At 44.2% G+C, this 16,034-nt stretch overlaps 1 protein-coding gene and 1 pseudogene across 1 annotated transcript; one reads left to right on the top strand and one right to left on the bottom strand.

Annotated features, from left to right (window-relative positions):
• Positions 1 to 7,238: 7,238 nt before the first annotated feature.
• On the bottom strand, positions 7,239 to 8,177 carry LOC101712037 (olfactory receptor 13J1). The gene has a single exon (XM_004870119.2). It carries the CDS (start codon positions 8,175 to 8,177, stop codon positions 7,239 to 7,241), a length of 939 nt encoding a protein of 312 aa, XP_004870176.2.
• Positions 8,178 to 8,536: 359 nt separating this feature from the next.
• Positions 8,537 to 13,689, top strand: LOC147825837 (tesmin pseudogene; annotated as a pseudogene).
• Positions 13,690 to 16,034: the final 2,345 nt, after the last annotated feature.

Genomic DNA, 16,034 nt, shown 5'->3' with positions numbered 1-16,034 from the left:
AGGTGCTAATATGGCAGAAGTGTAATCAGTCACTAACTTTAGAAAGTGAGGGGTAGGAAGAGCTTTAGTTTCCTCCCAGGTGGCCGCTGCTGCTCTGTTGAGCTAGTCTCACTGCCTCCTTGGGGAAGGCCAGTGTCAAGTATTTGCGGGAGGGAGCCCAGGTGCCCCCAAAGTACAAGAGACTTGTTGGGACAGGAAAGCTATCTTATGGTCCATTTGGCCCCTGGTCAGAAGGAGAAATAGGAGCTGAGCATGAACTTTTATCCTTCTTCCTGGGACAGTGATGAAGCCATCTTTTCTCCTAGGCTGATTTTTTTCTCCTCATCCCTTAATTGTATAAAATGTTCACTCTTGCCTGAATAAACCATGTCTGTTCCCAGCTTAAGACATCAGCCTGTCCTCCCTCCCTCCCAGTGGACATGTTCCTGCTCATCTTTCAGATCCAAGTTCTGTGTCCCTTCTTTTTTCCCTTTGTGCCCCTTATAGAATTACCTCTCCTTTCTAGTGCTCTCATGGTCCTTGGCTGTCCCTCCAAGTAACTGTGTAGTGTGTGGTGCACCTGTCTTCTCTACTGTACTTTGAGAGTAGAACTCCATCTCCTTTCTTTCACCATCAACATAAAGCAATATATGTGATACTGACCAGGTCATTTAGCCTCTTGGAAATTCAGTTTTCCCCTTAAAAATTGGGCTACAGGGGCCGGGGATTTAGCTCAGTGGTTTCGCTGCCTGCTGCTCAAGCACAAGGACCTGAGTTCGATCCCTGGTACCAAAAAAAAAAAATTGGGCTACTGTGCAGCACAGAGGAGAAATACACATGAAGGTGCCTGTGAACTACCCAGAGTGATATAAGAGCATGTTGTCATTGAGGCTCTGGATGGAAGGCCACATCTGCCACAGGCACCTGCTGGGTCTACCACCTTCCAGACAAGATTCCTGTGTCTTTCATGACACTCTCTCCCCTGAGCCCGGGGTGCTTTTCATTCTCTATGCTGAATTAAGGTGACTATTAAGAAACAGTTCTGGAACATACCAAGGCAGTTGCTTAATCTGGGTCAGTAAATCACCTTAACCCGTATCCATGTGAACATTTTAAAGGCAGGGTTCTCTTGGTTTTTTTTTTTTTTGGTACCAGGGATCGAACTTGGGTCCTTGTGCTTGCTCAGCAGGTGGCAAAACCACTGAGCTAAATCCCTAGCCCTTTTTTTTTGGTATCAGGGATTGAACTCAGGACCTTGCGCTTGCAAGGCAGGCGGTGGAACCACTGAGCTAAATCCCTGGCCCAGGGTTCTCTTGTTAAAGTTGCCAAAAAGATGAAGAACTGCCCAAGTGTGAAGAGCTGCCCTCAGATCTACTTACTCAGCAGATAGTTACTAAGCACGCACCAGGGCCTGTGCTAGGTGTGGACAGTACAGCAGAGATGCATGACTTTGGCCATCTTGGAATTTGTAGTCATTCACTCATTTGGTCTCAGTGACCTTGGACATATTCCTTCTTGTCTTTGGGCTTTAGACCTCCGGGATTCTTTTAGAATCTGAGATGTAAAGTTAGTCAGACCTGAAATCTGAAAAGAAGATTTTGACAATGCCCTTCAAAGGCTTTGCCTTTGCTGGGCATGTGGTTACAAAGAGACTTATATTCATTTTAAATTCTGACACCTGTTTCCAAGCAGGTAAAGGGTGGGAACCTACCTGACTCTGTATTTCTCTTTCTCACCCTTGCCTCTCAGAAAAAAGCCCCAAGTGGGAAAGTCGGAGGCTTTTGAGGCCCTTATGAGCAGGCTCTGGTCTGCTGTCTTTTGTTACTCCAACTGCTCCTCTCATGTACAACTGCTCTAGCCTCACCAGACCACTTCCATGATTTGGACAAAGCCTGCACACTCCAGTCTTGTCCGACTTCCCATGAGCCCTCTTCAGGCTGGACTGGCCTTTCGTGTCCACTCATCACTTGAGGTTCATCTCATACCCATCTTTTCTGTGCTGCCTTCTCAGATGTCTCAGTAGAAGTGGCCACCCACGCGACAGATGGCCACTCAGCTGTTAGCGCAGATTAATTTAATTCTGCCTGGCATTATGGTTACTTTGTTGTTTCTCTCTGACTAGTCTGTGAAGCAAATCTGTGCTATTGAAGTGAAAAAGCTATGTCCCATTCATCACTGTCACCCTCCAGTGCCCTGCACCCAGGAGTGCCAGTGATTAGGATTCAAATTGAACTGATCGTTAATTCAGGTTCAGTGCTGCTGTTCTGTAAATGTCCCAATGTCTCACTTTGAGATCAACACCCCCTTCCCCCTCCAGCACACACTCCAACATGGTGATGCAGCCTTTGTAATTCCCGAGAGAGCTTTAGGGGCCAGTTTCCTACCTACAGGAACAGCTGCTTTTGCTGGAGGGCTGCATCAGAAGCATGTGGGCTTTCTTGCAATTTAAGGGTCTGATCATAGCATATTCATGGAAAGTAAAACTAGCCCAAAGAAGTCCATGTCTAGTAAACACCATGTTTCCAGGCACCAGGAACTTTGACTTTGCAATGTAGGCATAAAATGGGACATTAGGGAGTGCTGGAATGGGCTGGGTTATACTGCAGTAACACACAACCTCATAATTTTAGTAATTTAACATGACAAAAGTTTCTTTCCTTTTCATGCTGCATTACATGGTGGGCTTCAGGGGCTCTACTCAGAGAACTTGGCTGATAAAGGCTCCACCTATGGATGGAAAAGACAAACTGGAGAATCTCCTACAAGAAGTTAAATGCTTAGTCCCAGAAGTGACATACTTCATATCTGCCCACAAGCCACTAGCTCCTTGTAGTCCTAACATATGCCCAGAAGGAAGAGAACCAGAAATACTGTTAAGCAGACTTTCTACATTTGGATACCATAATGTTTCACAACACACTCAGAGCTATTCTACCATCTGTCCGCCATGTCATATACTTTGGCATGTTCCAGAAAACCAAATCCATAGAGTGTTAGGAAATTGAGTGTTTCAGAGAGTAACTGTCTAGCTTCACATCACTGAAAGGCAGGATGATATATGGAATTAATCCTGAATGGGGAGGAAGAGGACCTGGGTTTGATTCTTTGCTCCTGTTCTGCTGTGTGTCTTTGGTCTAGAGTCTCTTTCTTGGAAATAGAACCACTCAATTCAGTGATCACTTGTACTCTATAATTTCCAAAACATTTCTTCACATCTTTCTAGAAACTTCCATCCCTGAGATCTGACAGACCAGTGTTAGTTTGCAAGGTAAATATCACATCAATCTTATTGGCAGGAAGTTTAACTTTCACTACTTAATACTTTAGGCTTCAGAAATTATCTTGAAAGAAAGGAAGGGGAATAACAAGCAGAGAGCTTCAGGTATAGCTTCCCTGAAATGCTTTGATCAGGGATTCCCATGTCACTGCTTCCTCTCTGTGTGGCAAGGAGTTGAGGATGGGCTTTAGAGTCAGACTGCCATTTACTTACATTTTCTCAGCCTCCTTACTTGCAATGGGAGAGAGTAGTATTTCCTTGGATACGGGTTTCTTTTGAGGATCTAGTGAGATGAAGTAGAGCTCTTAGCACAGAGCCTGGCACGTAGTAAGTAGTCAGTGAGTGGTGGATGATGTTATTATCATTATTATTATGAACTCTTTCCATTATTGTGACTTCTAAATGTTTTAGAAAGATTTTGTAAAAATAACATGCCAGATGAATGCACCTTACCTCCTCATACTGTCCCAGTCACTGAAGATTATTCCAGGAGCTGGAGCCAGGTGAGTTGACCTGAGGCTTGGGGGAGCCAAGGGGATGTGCTGAATTCATTACCAGCACTGTGCTAGGATGGGCCAGGTTGAGGGGCCCCAAGGACCAGCCTCATGGTCCCCTGCCACACAACCTGCTTGTTCCCTGCTCTTGGGGACCTCACAGTCCCTGTCCAATTTAAAGTTCAAACTCTGCAACTACATAAAGTAGGAGGCTTGGCAGCTGAGGAACATGGGCTTCAGAGACTCCAAGTTCCTTGTCCTGCCCCACAGGTCGCTGCTGGAGTGAGGGGGGAATAGGAGAGATGCTGGACAGGAAAAATGAAGACTGGGCCTGTTGTAACCCTGCATGTTAGATGCCACAGGTCTCTGTCCTTCAGTAGGCCTGGGTATTTGGCCTGTGAAATGTGTTATCTCCTTGCTAGCAGGACTTGGATTAATCCAAGTTTAAAGAAATTTAATTGCTTTTAAGATGTGAGACCCTTAGTATATGAGAGAAACCTTTCAAGTCAGATTTGTTCAAGCACATGAATTTTTAGGCTTCTTTAGTCCTTTTTTCCTTCCTGTCCTTTCACAATACAGAATAATCACTTGACACAGTTTAGACCCTAAAGAACTGTCTTCAGTAAAGAGCAGACATTACAAATTATCATCATACACTGTGATTTATCTTCTGGAATTTTATCAGGAACACAGGTCAAAGTAAAAATCAGAAGATTATTAGTACTTATTTTCTACACTTGATCTTAGCCAAAAGGCTGAGAAGCGATACTTATTTTCTATCTTCTCATACAATGGTGCCCTTTTACTTTCCTATGGAAACCTGAACTCAACAGGTCAGAGACAAATTCATTGTCTCCACCCTGCCCCCATCTGCTGTGCTCCCCGCCATATATTTTCCCACATATTATATTTTCATCTCCCAAATATTATTTATATGTACTGTCAATATCTCCTGAATATTTCTCATCTCTACCTTCTCTGCTTCACCTTCACTGCCCACCTGCTTCAGGTCACAAGTGCCTGAGGGCTGAAACAGCCCCCTTATCTCCTGCCCCAAGCTGTGCCTTCTCCTTTGACATCTCCTCTAGGGCAAGGTGCTCTCCTATTTCTTTCCTTTCTTTTTTAGTGATTTCCTAACTGCACTCTTTTTATTAATCCAAATTCACTGAATTAAATATTATGGAAACCTGCATTAAGATTTTTTTACTACCATATTTCATCAATTTTAAGACATAGTTTTAATATAATACCTTTGAATTTAGGATTATTTTACAGTTGATAGACTTAGCACTGTATTATGGTTTAACAGGTAACTCCTATTTCTTAAAATGAATAACATTTTTAAAAAGTTTAAAGTCATGTTCATTTTAGAAATATTGGACAATGTTGAAAATAAGAGAAGAGTATTTATCTACAATCCCATCACCCAGAGAATACAACTGTTAGTCAATATTTTGTTATAGTTTTCCAGAATTTCCTACATATACATATGAAAAATGTCTTAAAATAAAATTAAGAAGATACTGAGTACAACATTATGTGTTCATATTTTTCTATTAATTTTATTATGAACATTTTCTGTCACCAAAGTCTTAAAACATTTTAGTGGCTGCATCACATTCAGTTATTGGACTTTACCAGGATTTACTTAAAAAATTCTTCTATGGTTGGACATAAATATTATTATAAGTTTTTCTTACTATAGAAACTAACTGTGACTAATATCTTTATATATAAATCTTTGTATTTCTTAGAATATAGTCCTATAAATAGCAGTGTGGGATCAAAACAATCTGGACATTTTTAAGGCTCTTAATTCATATTTCCTACTTGCTTTGCAGGAAGATCATAGTCATTTATCTCCATCTTCCCCAGCAGCATATAATACTGTACCTTACCTAACAATAAATATGATAGTGAAAAAATTCTCCAGTGATAGTGATAGTGATAGTTTGTGATAGTGAAAAAATGTGTAGAGAAAGATGGTATCCAGCCAGTAACTCTTCTGAGAGTAAACCTGACTGTGGCCCCCAGTGCCGCAGGATAAAGTCCACGCTCCTGTCACAGGCACCCAGGGCCCAGCAGGATGACTGAGCCTTGGCCAGCCTTGGCCATTCTTCACTTGGGCATGGTCAGAAGTGACTGTGAGCCACTGAGAATGATGATGCCTTCTCCTGTATGTTCTGACTCACACAGGGAGTAGACAGAAGGCCTGGGAGGGAAACTGGGAGCTCATGCTGAGCTGTGTAGATCTGCAGTCAGTGGACAGGAGGGCTGGACTCCTGCTTGGAGGCCAAACAAGCCCAGCTCTCCCACAGTACTGAGGCCACTGAGGCCAGAGCAGGAAAGGGAGTGAAGCACTTTGGGACTCCAGGTCTGTTTCTGCTAGGTGCTCACTGAGTTCTTAGAAAGGGAAGCTCAAAGAGGCTGAGCACCAAGCAGCGACAGCTATTGAAGCATCCCAGAGATGGGGTGAGGGGTGGCAGAGAAGCGCCCAAAGCCAGGTGAGGGCTGGGCAGGCAGCACTGGAATTTGTAGTTTTCCTGCTACTAAGAGGGGAATGGGGACCTGTAGGCTCTGGGCTGCTCTGGGTGGTTGCTATCCCAGGGCCAGACAGGTCTGAGGGTCTTGAACTCTGGGCCTCACTGCTGCCTCTACTGTGACCTCCAAAAGAGGAGAGGCTTTGCTTGTCATCTGTGGGCTCCATCCCAGTTCTGCTCACATTTGAGGATGACCCCAGGCTCTGCCATTACCATCCTTAAATTGTCATGCTCATATATTTCTGAAACTTGTGCAGGACCGGAGATTGAGTAGTTCTGGATGCCAGGACAGAAGTGGGATGAGATGCTCTGTGCTTTTAGAATAGCACTGGAATCTAAAATCACAGGAGAGGCACAGTGAGAGGAGCAAAGTGGGGTGGCTCCCTGGTGCAGGTGGCACGGAGCTGAGCCTGAGGGGTTAGGTGGTTCTTTAGCCTATGGAATGTGTGTTGGGAGGAGCTGCTTTGTGTGGACAATTCAAGAAGAGTTCAGAGGTGGGTAGTGCAGAGAAGGGTGAGGCTGTGGGGCAGAAGAATGGGGAGCTGGTCAGGCAGGGCCAGCTGTAAGGGGCTCAAGTGTCCCTGCAGAAAAGTGCCACTTTGTCTTGGGACAGTGGGCAGCTGTTTATGAGTTTCAGTGGGAAGAGTGATGCGATCTCATGCACTTTTCACAATGATCCCTCTGAATGCTACCTGGAACATAAATTGGAAGGAGAAACGAGACTAAAGTCTTGAGAGCATCCAGGAGGCTGCTGTGGAGGCCCAGGGAGGGAGGCTGTGTTTGGACCTGAGGCCACAGCAGGACAAAGAGCAGAGGGCAATTGGTGAGATATTCAGTGGGAGAATTAGTGGAACTTGGTATTGCCTTTCTGGGATACCTGTAGCCCTATGCCCTGTCCCACATTGACAGTGGCAATGATGGCCTCACTTTGCTGAACCCTGCCCTCCCTCACCTGCAGGCTTGTTTGCTGCCACATATCTTCTTGGCAGCCTCCTTCACCTCCTTGTTCCTCAGGCTGTAAATGACAGGGTTCAGCATGGGTGTGACCACAGCATAGAGGACTGTGAAGACTTCATCAGAGATGTGGGGCTCCTTGCTCTTGGGTTTCATGTACATGAAGATGACGGTGCTATAGAAAAGCAGCACCACAGCCAGGTGTGCTGAACAGGTGGAGAAGGCTTTTCGGCGCCCTGTGGCTGAGGGCACCCTCAAGATGTTGGCCAGAATGAGTGAGTAGGATAGGCAGATGAGGGTCAGGGGCACAGGCAGCAGCAGGATGGCACCCAGCAGCAGGAAGGCCTCGCTGACTGATGTGTCACCGCAGGACAGTTTCAGCAATGCTAGGATCTCACAGGTGAAGTGACTGACCATGCGGTGGCCACAGAAGGGCAGCTTCATGGCTATGACTGTCTCAGTCACTGACTTGATGAAGCAGAACACCCATGCGGTTCCCACCAGCAGCAAGCAGAGCCGGTGGCTCATGAGCATGGGGTATCTGAGTGGTTGGCAAATGGCTAGATAGTGGTCATAGGCCATGATGGCAAGCAGCAGGCACTCTGTGGAGCCCGTGGACAGGCTAAGACACATCTGGATGGCACAGCCAATAAAGGAGATGGTCTTCTGTGATGACAAGAGGTGGATCAGCATCAGGGGCACAAAAGTGGATGTGTAGCAGATGTCCAAGATGGAGAGGTTGCCCAGGAAGAAGTACATGGGTGTGTGCAGGCGGGCATCTAGAACGCTCACTGCCACAATGGCTGTGTTCCCCAGCAGGGTAATCAGGTACATGGCTGAGCATAGAGGGAACAGCAGGTGCTCCAGAGCTGGGTAGCCTGAGAATCCCTTCAGGAAGAACTCAGAGACCACTGTCCCGTTGACAGGCTCCATGCTGCAAGCTCTGCAAGGATGGAGAGCTTGGAGGGAAGAAGAGAGGGTGCACGGTGGTGGCAGCTCACTGAGCCTCTTCTGAGACTTGAGAGGTTGCTAGGGTCTTTGCCAGCTCAGACATACACTCTCCCTTTGTGACTTTGGGGCATTCCCATTACCCTCTCTAGGACTCAGTTTATCCATATGAAAAATGAGAGTTGATTTTGATCAGCATTTCCCTAAGAGAATGTTAATGGAAGTGTGAATAGGCAATCTGAAAAGTCACTTTGCAGCAATGCTAGATTAATAATTAACAGTCCTCTTTACTGCAGAACTTTATGCTAATGTGATTTGTGATTTTTTAAAAAGCACTGGAGAACATGTGCTCCCCATATTTATATGGCTCTGGATCTCCCTTTCACAGAATACCACTTAACCTACTGCAGGTAAGTGATATGTGGACATAGTTTGGGGGTCAATGGTTTGGATCAGAAATCCTCAAACTTGCACATGTACCAGAATCACCTGGAAAGTGTTAAAACACAGATTGCTGCTTCCACTCCCAAAGCTTCTGACTCAGTAGGTCTGAGTGATGCTGTTGCTGGCCAAGGTACTATGCTTTGAGAACCCCTGGGATAGACAGTCTCAGGATCACCCTGGCTTTGAGGCAGCCCGAGTCATTGCTTAAACCGTTCATTGCTGTGATCCTCTAAGCCTGTCAATGAGTGTGTCCTCCTGTCCCCACAGGGCCTGATTCATCAACTACTTATGGAGGTTGGACCTTCAGGTCCTGCCTTTGCTGTGGACTTTCCATTTAAAGTTGATGGATCTTTTGACCCAGCCTTAGGTTCTAGTTTCTTTGGGGCAAAGGCAAGGTTGCTCTGACTTCATGAACTACAAGGGTGTTAGCATAAAAAATGCCCTTAAAGGTCTACTTGTTGGATGCTCCATGGTTTGCAGGTTGGGAAACTGAGGTCATATAGTGGGTCTGGGGAAAGTGAGCCTTGAATTTGGTCTTCCTGGCACATGCTAAGGATGGATGTTTGATTTCATCAAGCCCCTCTCTGCCTGCTCCTGTTGCTCTAGATGGATGTCCTTCTCCCAAGTCCTCCCCACAATCCTCTCACCCGCTAAGGAGCAGAATTCAACCTCTCCTTAGTTTTTCTGAGTGCGTGGCAAGGTGCCATTGATCGAGTTGCACCCAATGCCACAGCCTGGGCCCGGTTGAGCACTAGTTCCTTTCAGTGCTCATTTGCATGATCCTGTTTCCTTCTCTTATTCCTCCCTCCTTTATTTATCCCCAAATCAAGAAAGAATTGAAGACCTACTACATGCCAGGCATTGTGCTATGCCTTGGGGGAGCAAATGAGGACAAGTGTGCTCCTAGGCCACTTAATCCAAATTCTTTCCAGGCAGAAATCCTCTCTACCCTTCCATACCTGGTCTCATTCTGCTTTTGTTTCCACATCCCTGGTGACAGGAAATTCATTAATAACATGGCTTTTCTTTTCTTCTCTCCTCTCCTGTCCCCTCTCCTCCTTTCCCCCCCCCCACCCTGGAATTTGCACTGAGCTATATCCCTAGCCTCTTTTTTTACTTTTTAATTTTCAGACAGGGTCTTGCTAAGTGGCTAAGTTGCCCAGGTTGGGCTTGAACTTGCAATCTGCTTGCTTCAGCCTCCCAGACTGCTGGGATTACAGGTGTGTGCCAACATGCCCAGCTACTTTTCTTCCTTTCTTTTTATTGACAGCCCACTTCAAGGGTCACAGTGGTCCTCTACCACCTCTAAGTGTCCAGGCCGGAGGTCTCTGTAGATACTCTTTCTTCTCACACAGTACAAACACAGGGTCCAATGCTTAGCCCTACACACTGAGCCTTACCTTAGAGAATCAAGGGCTGCTTCTGCAGCAGGATCTAGACTTGGGGCTCAGATAGAAGACCTCAACTTGGCTGTCCAGAGCCTCTATGGGATCAGGGGGAGTGTGAGCTGTGAGCTCCCTCCAAGACTTAGTAGGGAAACTCTGAGGCTGGTTTCCTGGGGGAAGAGATACCCCCATCTAACAGAGTGCCAACAGACAGGTACTGTGCCAGGCTGGGGGTAGGAGTGAGACACAGAGATGGCACGGTGTTTTCCTTGCAGCCCCAGTGACTGGGTTAGGCTACACCCTCTTTGCATGGTTCCACATTCTACAATTTTTCCCTGGCAGTCAGCAGGAAATGTCTGCATCTGTAGCAATTGTCAACTCATTGGAATATTACATACACACACAGGCACCCACCTATATGTGAATGTACAAACACCTGTTTGACATGTGGGTGTGTAAATATGTGCTTGGGTGTGAATATGCCACACATACGTTCATGTGTGATCATTCACATGAGTGTATGTGCTTAGTGTCCCCTCCCTCCACATGCACAGAACAGGGCAGACCCTTGGTCCTGTGGCCAGGGTGCTTCACAGGATGATTTAATTCCTGGGAGGTGGTGCATGGAAATGACAGTCAGACAGGAGCTTCAGAAGAATCACCAGGGAAGGAGCAGCCCTGAGGGTGGGGAGCAAACTCTACCTAGGATGAACCATGAAGGCAAAAGAGCCCTGGAGCAGGGACAAGGTCACCAAACCAGTTTAGAGTCTTGTCAGCTTCCCAGCCTGCTTGCCAAGGATGTGTTTCCAGCTCTGTCCTCTCTCCTTCAGCTAAGGGAAGGGGATGAGGGGAAGAGGAGAAGGGAAGCAGGGCCTTTGTCTGCTGAGCCTGCAATGTTTTTTCTGCCTTCCTCTGTCTCTGGGCCAAACTCTATGTACAAATCAGTTCAAATGGCACCTCCCCTGGGGGAGCCTTTCTTTGTCTCCACCAAGCCAGCCAGAGCCTCTCTCCTTTGGACTCCGTGACCCTGTTTGTGCCTCTGGGATGACGCACGCCTCTTACTTCTGGACCATTGCCCATCTGTGCCAGCCTACAAGGATGTCATCTCCTTTCCCCACTTCTCTCAGGTTCTGAAAGCCAAGTTGAGGTCCCACCCTGTGTAAAGTCAACTTCCTCTTGTCTAATTGTGACTTTCTGGGGCTAAGGTAAGCTGAATGGAGAGCTTGTTGTCAAACATGGGCCACTCCTAGCCTAACTGTCACCCTGGCAGAGCTGGGCAGGGTCATACAGCTCAGCTGGACCACTCCCATGTTATACATGGGGAATCTGAGGCCTGGAGAGGGGGAAGGGGCTTACTCAGTGAAGCACAGTGAGTTAAAGGGGAAGCCAATGCCCTGGTAGTTCTTCAGGGCTCTAGACTCCTTTCTCTTCCTCCACATCCCCATTTGTCACTTACCTTCAGGTTCTTCTACATACATGTCTTTGGCTTGCTAGAAGATGTTCAGAGTGTTTGAGACCAGTGACCTCCTTTGGATGGAGCTGGGAGCACACAAATCAAAGATGCCCTAGCTGCCTCTATACAGAGCATCTTGTTGGGGAGGACCCAGAGCTTAACTCCAGTCCAGCTTTCCACTGGGCGCCAGGATGCGGGGTGATCCCAGTTGAAATAAAGGAAGCAGGTATCACTGCAGGAAGTAATTTGGAGGAAGCAGCTTTCCCAAATCCTCTTGCTCAGGAATCCTGTTGCAAGTTTCTATCATCCCAAGAAGCAGAGGCCTCAGTTCCTTTCCTAAGAGACTCCAGCCCAATGGTGGTATGTCAGTTGAAAGGGGGCACACAGGTGCTGTGTATAGACAATTCTGGCACAAGAGAACTAAAAGCACTCCATTTGGTTCCTTAGTATCAAGAACAAAATAATTGTCTACAGTTAGATGTCCCTACACTGCTACTTTGGTAGGAAGATTTTTGCTAGTACCAGCGAAACTAAATCTCATTACAGAACAACTTGACAGTGGTGCCCTCCCATCAGCAGCCAACACCGGGCCTGCTTTCCCCTCAGAACTGACTCTTTCAGGACCACCAAAAATAACTTTGGCTGGGTACCACGATTGCTTCGCCAGCAGGGACTTTTGCAACAACTGCAGTTGTAATAATTCTTGCAACAGTTTACATCACGAAATTGAATGGTTTAATGCCATTAAAGTAATACATTTTAAAAGCATTTAAAAATATGAAAATATGCCTAGACTTTCATTGGTTCGATGAGGTGTTTGCAACTCAATAGAATAAAGTGGAGCTTCTAAAATTTGGCAGATCAAGTGCTGAGAATTCAGTGGGGGTTTTATGAAGAGGGTCAGATTTGGTAGAACTAGGACATTCTGGTGGGCTCAATGGTGAAGAAAAGTCTCCAATAGTTTATGTGGGCAGCGTCATGGAGCCTCTGGTCTGGTCCGCTCCCAGCTGCATCCTGGCTGACAGCCTCCAGGAGAGCATGCTGGCCAAACAGGTGGTATCTTTCAAAGCTCCCTGTGCACTAAGGGACTGTGTAATCCCAGTGCAATTTAGAGGAAGGAGAGAAAATGTGCCCAATTTAGAAACTTTGAGGTGCTTCAGGGATGATGTCACAAAGACCCAATTATCCAGAGTCTGTTTAGAGCTTTTAATTGGTGTGGAGAAGTTGGAGAAAGTGGCTGTGGGCCAGGGATCCATCCTCACATCCATCCCCAACCAGTGCTAGTCCAGGAATATTTACAGAAGGAATGAAGGAATGGATGGATGATCAAATAAATGAATGCATAAGCAATTTTCAATGAACAGATTTAAAAATAAATGAATAAGTGAGTGAATAAATGACATGCAGAGTTGCTTTCCAAGCGGCAAGATACAGGTTCTGGCACAACTCCCATTGAGATCTTACAAAAGTGCAAAAGCTGGAAAGAGTGTAATAAAGGAGTGACCAGGATGAAAAGACCAAAAGAAAATTCTAGAATATCAGAGCAGGACAGTCCTTAAAGGCCATCTTGACCAATACATTGTATAGACAGAAGACTGCCCTAGAGGGGAACAAGTTCAGTGTCAGAGGCAAAAGCTCAGTACTAGTTCACCCTGACACTAATTATTTCACCTTTGAACCATACAATTTCCCTCAGCCAATGCAATGGCCCATGACTGGCTTCCTTCATCTTCATCTGGTCCCTCTTCCTGCACCCAGAATATCCATCCTGATGATTTCTCCTCAAGGTTCCTTCTAGTTTTCAGAGTCTATGCCTCTTCAGGGTTCAGGGCCTCTTTAAAATAGTATCATGGGTCTGGCTCAGTGATAGAGCATTTGGTTGGCATGTGTGATACCCATGACCTGGGTTTGATACCGATCACTGCAAGAGAAAAAAATCATAATGTCATTTTATTTTGGAACTAGGTATTATTATTAAATTTTATTTATTTCATTTTTTATTAGTACATGTATGCAATACTATTTACATTTCTTGTATGGAGTTGGCACATGTACATAACACATCTTAATTCCTTTTTTCATCCTCTTCTCTTTCCCTTCTTCCCCACTCCCTCCATCTCTTGATCCTCTTTCCACTGACCAAAGTTCTATCTCCCTACTTTCTATTATCTATCTTTTGTTTTGCCGTTTATTTATAATTTGAGTTTCTCATATAAGAGCAATCATGCAATATTTAAGCTTGTGTGTCTGATTTATTTCACTTAACACGATGGTCTCAAAGTGCATCCATTTTCCTACAAATGACTCAAGGTTATCTTTATGGCATGGCAGTACTCCATTGTGTGTAAATACTACATTTTCTTCATCCATGGATCTGTTGATACATATATAGCCTGCTGCCATGATTTAGCTATTATGAATTATGCTGCTATAAACATGGGTATGCATGTATCACTGTAATATGTCTTTAATACTTGGGAGAAGGTACCTAGGAGGGGAATAGCTGGGTCAAATGGAATTTCTAGTTTCAGTTTTTTGAGGATTCTCCATACTGATTTTCATACTGGTTGAATCAATTTACAGTCCCACCAACAATGAAGAAGGGTTCCTTTCTCCCCACAGCCTCATTTGTTATTGCTTGATTTCTTGATGATAGCTATTTTTCTAAAGTAAGATGAAATCTTAGTGTTGTTTTAATTTGCATTTCTTAAATGGTTAGCAATGTTGAACTTTTAAAAATGTATTTATTGACCACTTGTAATATGGGGAGTGTTTATTTCAGATGCCCATTAAAAAAATTAGGTCTTTAAATTGGTGGGGCGTTCCAATCTTTTTGAGTTCTTTATTTATTCTAGATATTAGTCCTTTATCTGAGAAGTAGCTGGCAAAATTTTTTCCCATTCTGCAGATTGTCTCTTCACTCTATTGTGGTTTCCTTTGCTGTGCAGAAGCTTTTAAATTTGATGTGATCTCATTTGTTGATTCTTGGAATTATTTCTTATGCAACTGGGTTTATTTAGAAAGTCTTTGCCTACACCTATGTCTTCCAGTGACTTACCTATTTTGTCTTCTAGCAGAGTGTTTCTGTTCTAATGTTTAAATCTTTGATCCATTTTTATTTTAGTTTAGTGCATAATGAGAGATGTGGATCTAGGTTAAATCTTCAGCATGTGGATAGCCAGTTTTCCCAGCACCATTTGTTGAAGAGGCTATCTTTCTTCCAGTGAAAGGATTTGGCCCCTTTGTCAAAGACAATGTAGCTTAGTGTGCCTGGAATTGTTTCTGTGTTTTCTATTCTGTTCCATTGATCCACAAGTCTGTTTTTTGTTGTTACTGTTGTTGTTTGATTTTTGTTGTTTTTTTGCCAATACTATGCTGTTTTTATCACTGTAGCATAACTTGACTTGAAGTCTGGAATCATGATGCCCCTTGTTGCTCAGAATTGTTTTGGATTCTAAGTTTCTTCTGGTTCCATATGAATTTTAGGACTCTTTCTGTAATTCTTTTTTTTTTGGTATCGGGAATTGAACTCAGGACCTTGCACTTGCCAGCCAGGCAAAGTGCCACTGAGTTAAATCCTCAGCCCGTCTAATTCTTTAAAGAATAGTATTGATATTTTGATTGAGATTGCATTAAGTTTAATAACATTTTGGGGAGTATGGCCATTTTTTATTATATTGGTTCTGTCTACCCAGGAATGGGATATCTTTCCATTTTCTGATATCTTCTTCAATCTCCTTTCTCAGAGTACTATAGTGTTCATTGTAGAGGTCTTTCACTTCCTTGATTAGGTTAATTTCTAAGTAATTCCTTTTTCTTGATGCTATTGTGAAAGGTGTTGTTGTTTCTCTGATTTTTCTCTCAGTGAGTCAACAATCAACGCGATTGATTTTTGAGTGTTAACTTTGTATCCTGCAGCATTACTGAATTTGGTTATTAGTTCTAGGGGTCTTTTGGTGGAGTTTTGGGGTCTCCTATGTAGAGGATCATGTCATCTGCAAATGATAATAATTTAATTTCTTCCTTTCCTGTCTATGTCCCTTTTATTTCTTTCTCTTGTCTTATTGCTCTAGATAATGTTTTGAGAACTATATTGAACAGAGGATGTGATAGCAGATGTCCTTGTCTTGTTCCTGATTTTAGAGGGAAAGCTTTCAGCTTCTCTCTTTTTAGGATGATGTTGGCCATTGATTTGTCAGAGATAGTTTTCATCAGATTGGGATAAAGTCCTTCTATTCTTATTTTCTTCAGGGTTTTTATCATGAATGGATGTTAGATTTTGTCAAATGATTTTTCTGCATCTATTGAGATGATCAAGTGATTTTTTTGTTCTTGCTTCTGTTTGTGTGGTATATTACATTTATTGATTCTTGTATGTTGAACTATTCCTGGAATGAATCCTACTTGGTCATGATGTATGATCTTTTAATTATTTGCTGCACTCTGCTTGCTAGTATCTTATTGAGGATTTTTTGCATCTATGTTCATTAAAGTGATTAGGCTGCAGTTCTCTTTTTTGGTGGGGTCTTTTTTGGCTTTGGGTCAGAATTATGCTTGCTT

Source organism: Heterocephalus glaber, unplaced genomic scaffold (genome assembly GCF_053883595.1).
Source record: "Heterocephalus glaber isolate CG9 unplaced genomic scaffold, H.glaber_assembly_v1.0 deba00001481, whole genome shotgun sequence".
Lineage (NCBI taxonomy): Eukaryota > Metazoa > Chordata > Mammalia > Rodentia > Bathyergidae > Heterocephalus > Heterocephalus glaber.
This window is presented reverse-complemented; position numbering and strand designations above follow the sequence as displayed.

Bases quoted from the DNA above. Each gene is read 5' to 3' on its own strand.
- LOC101712037 (XM_004870119.2), bottom strand. From the start codon at position 8,177: ATGGAGCCTGTCAACGGGACAGTGGTCTCTGAGTTCTTCCTGAAGGGA.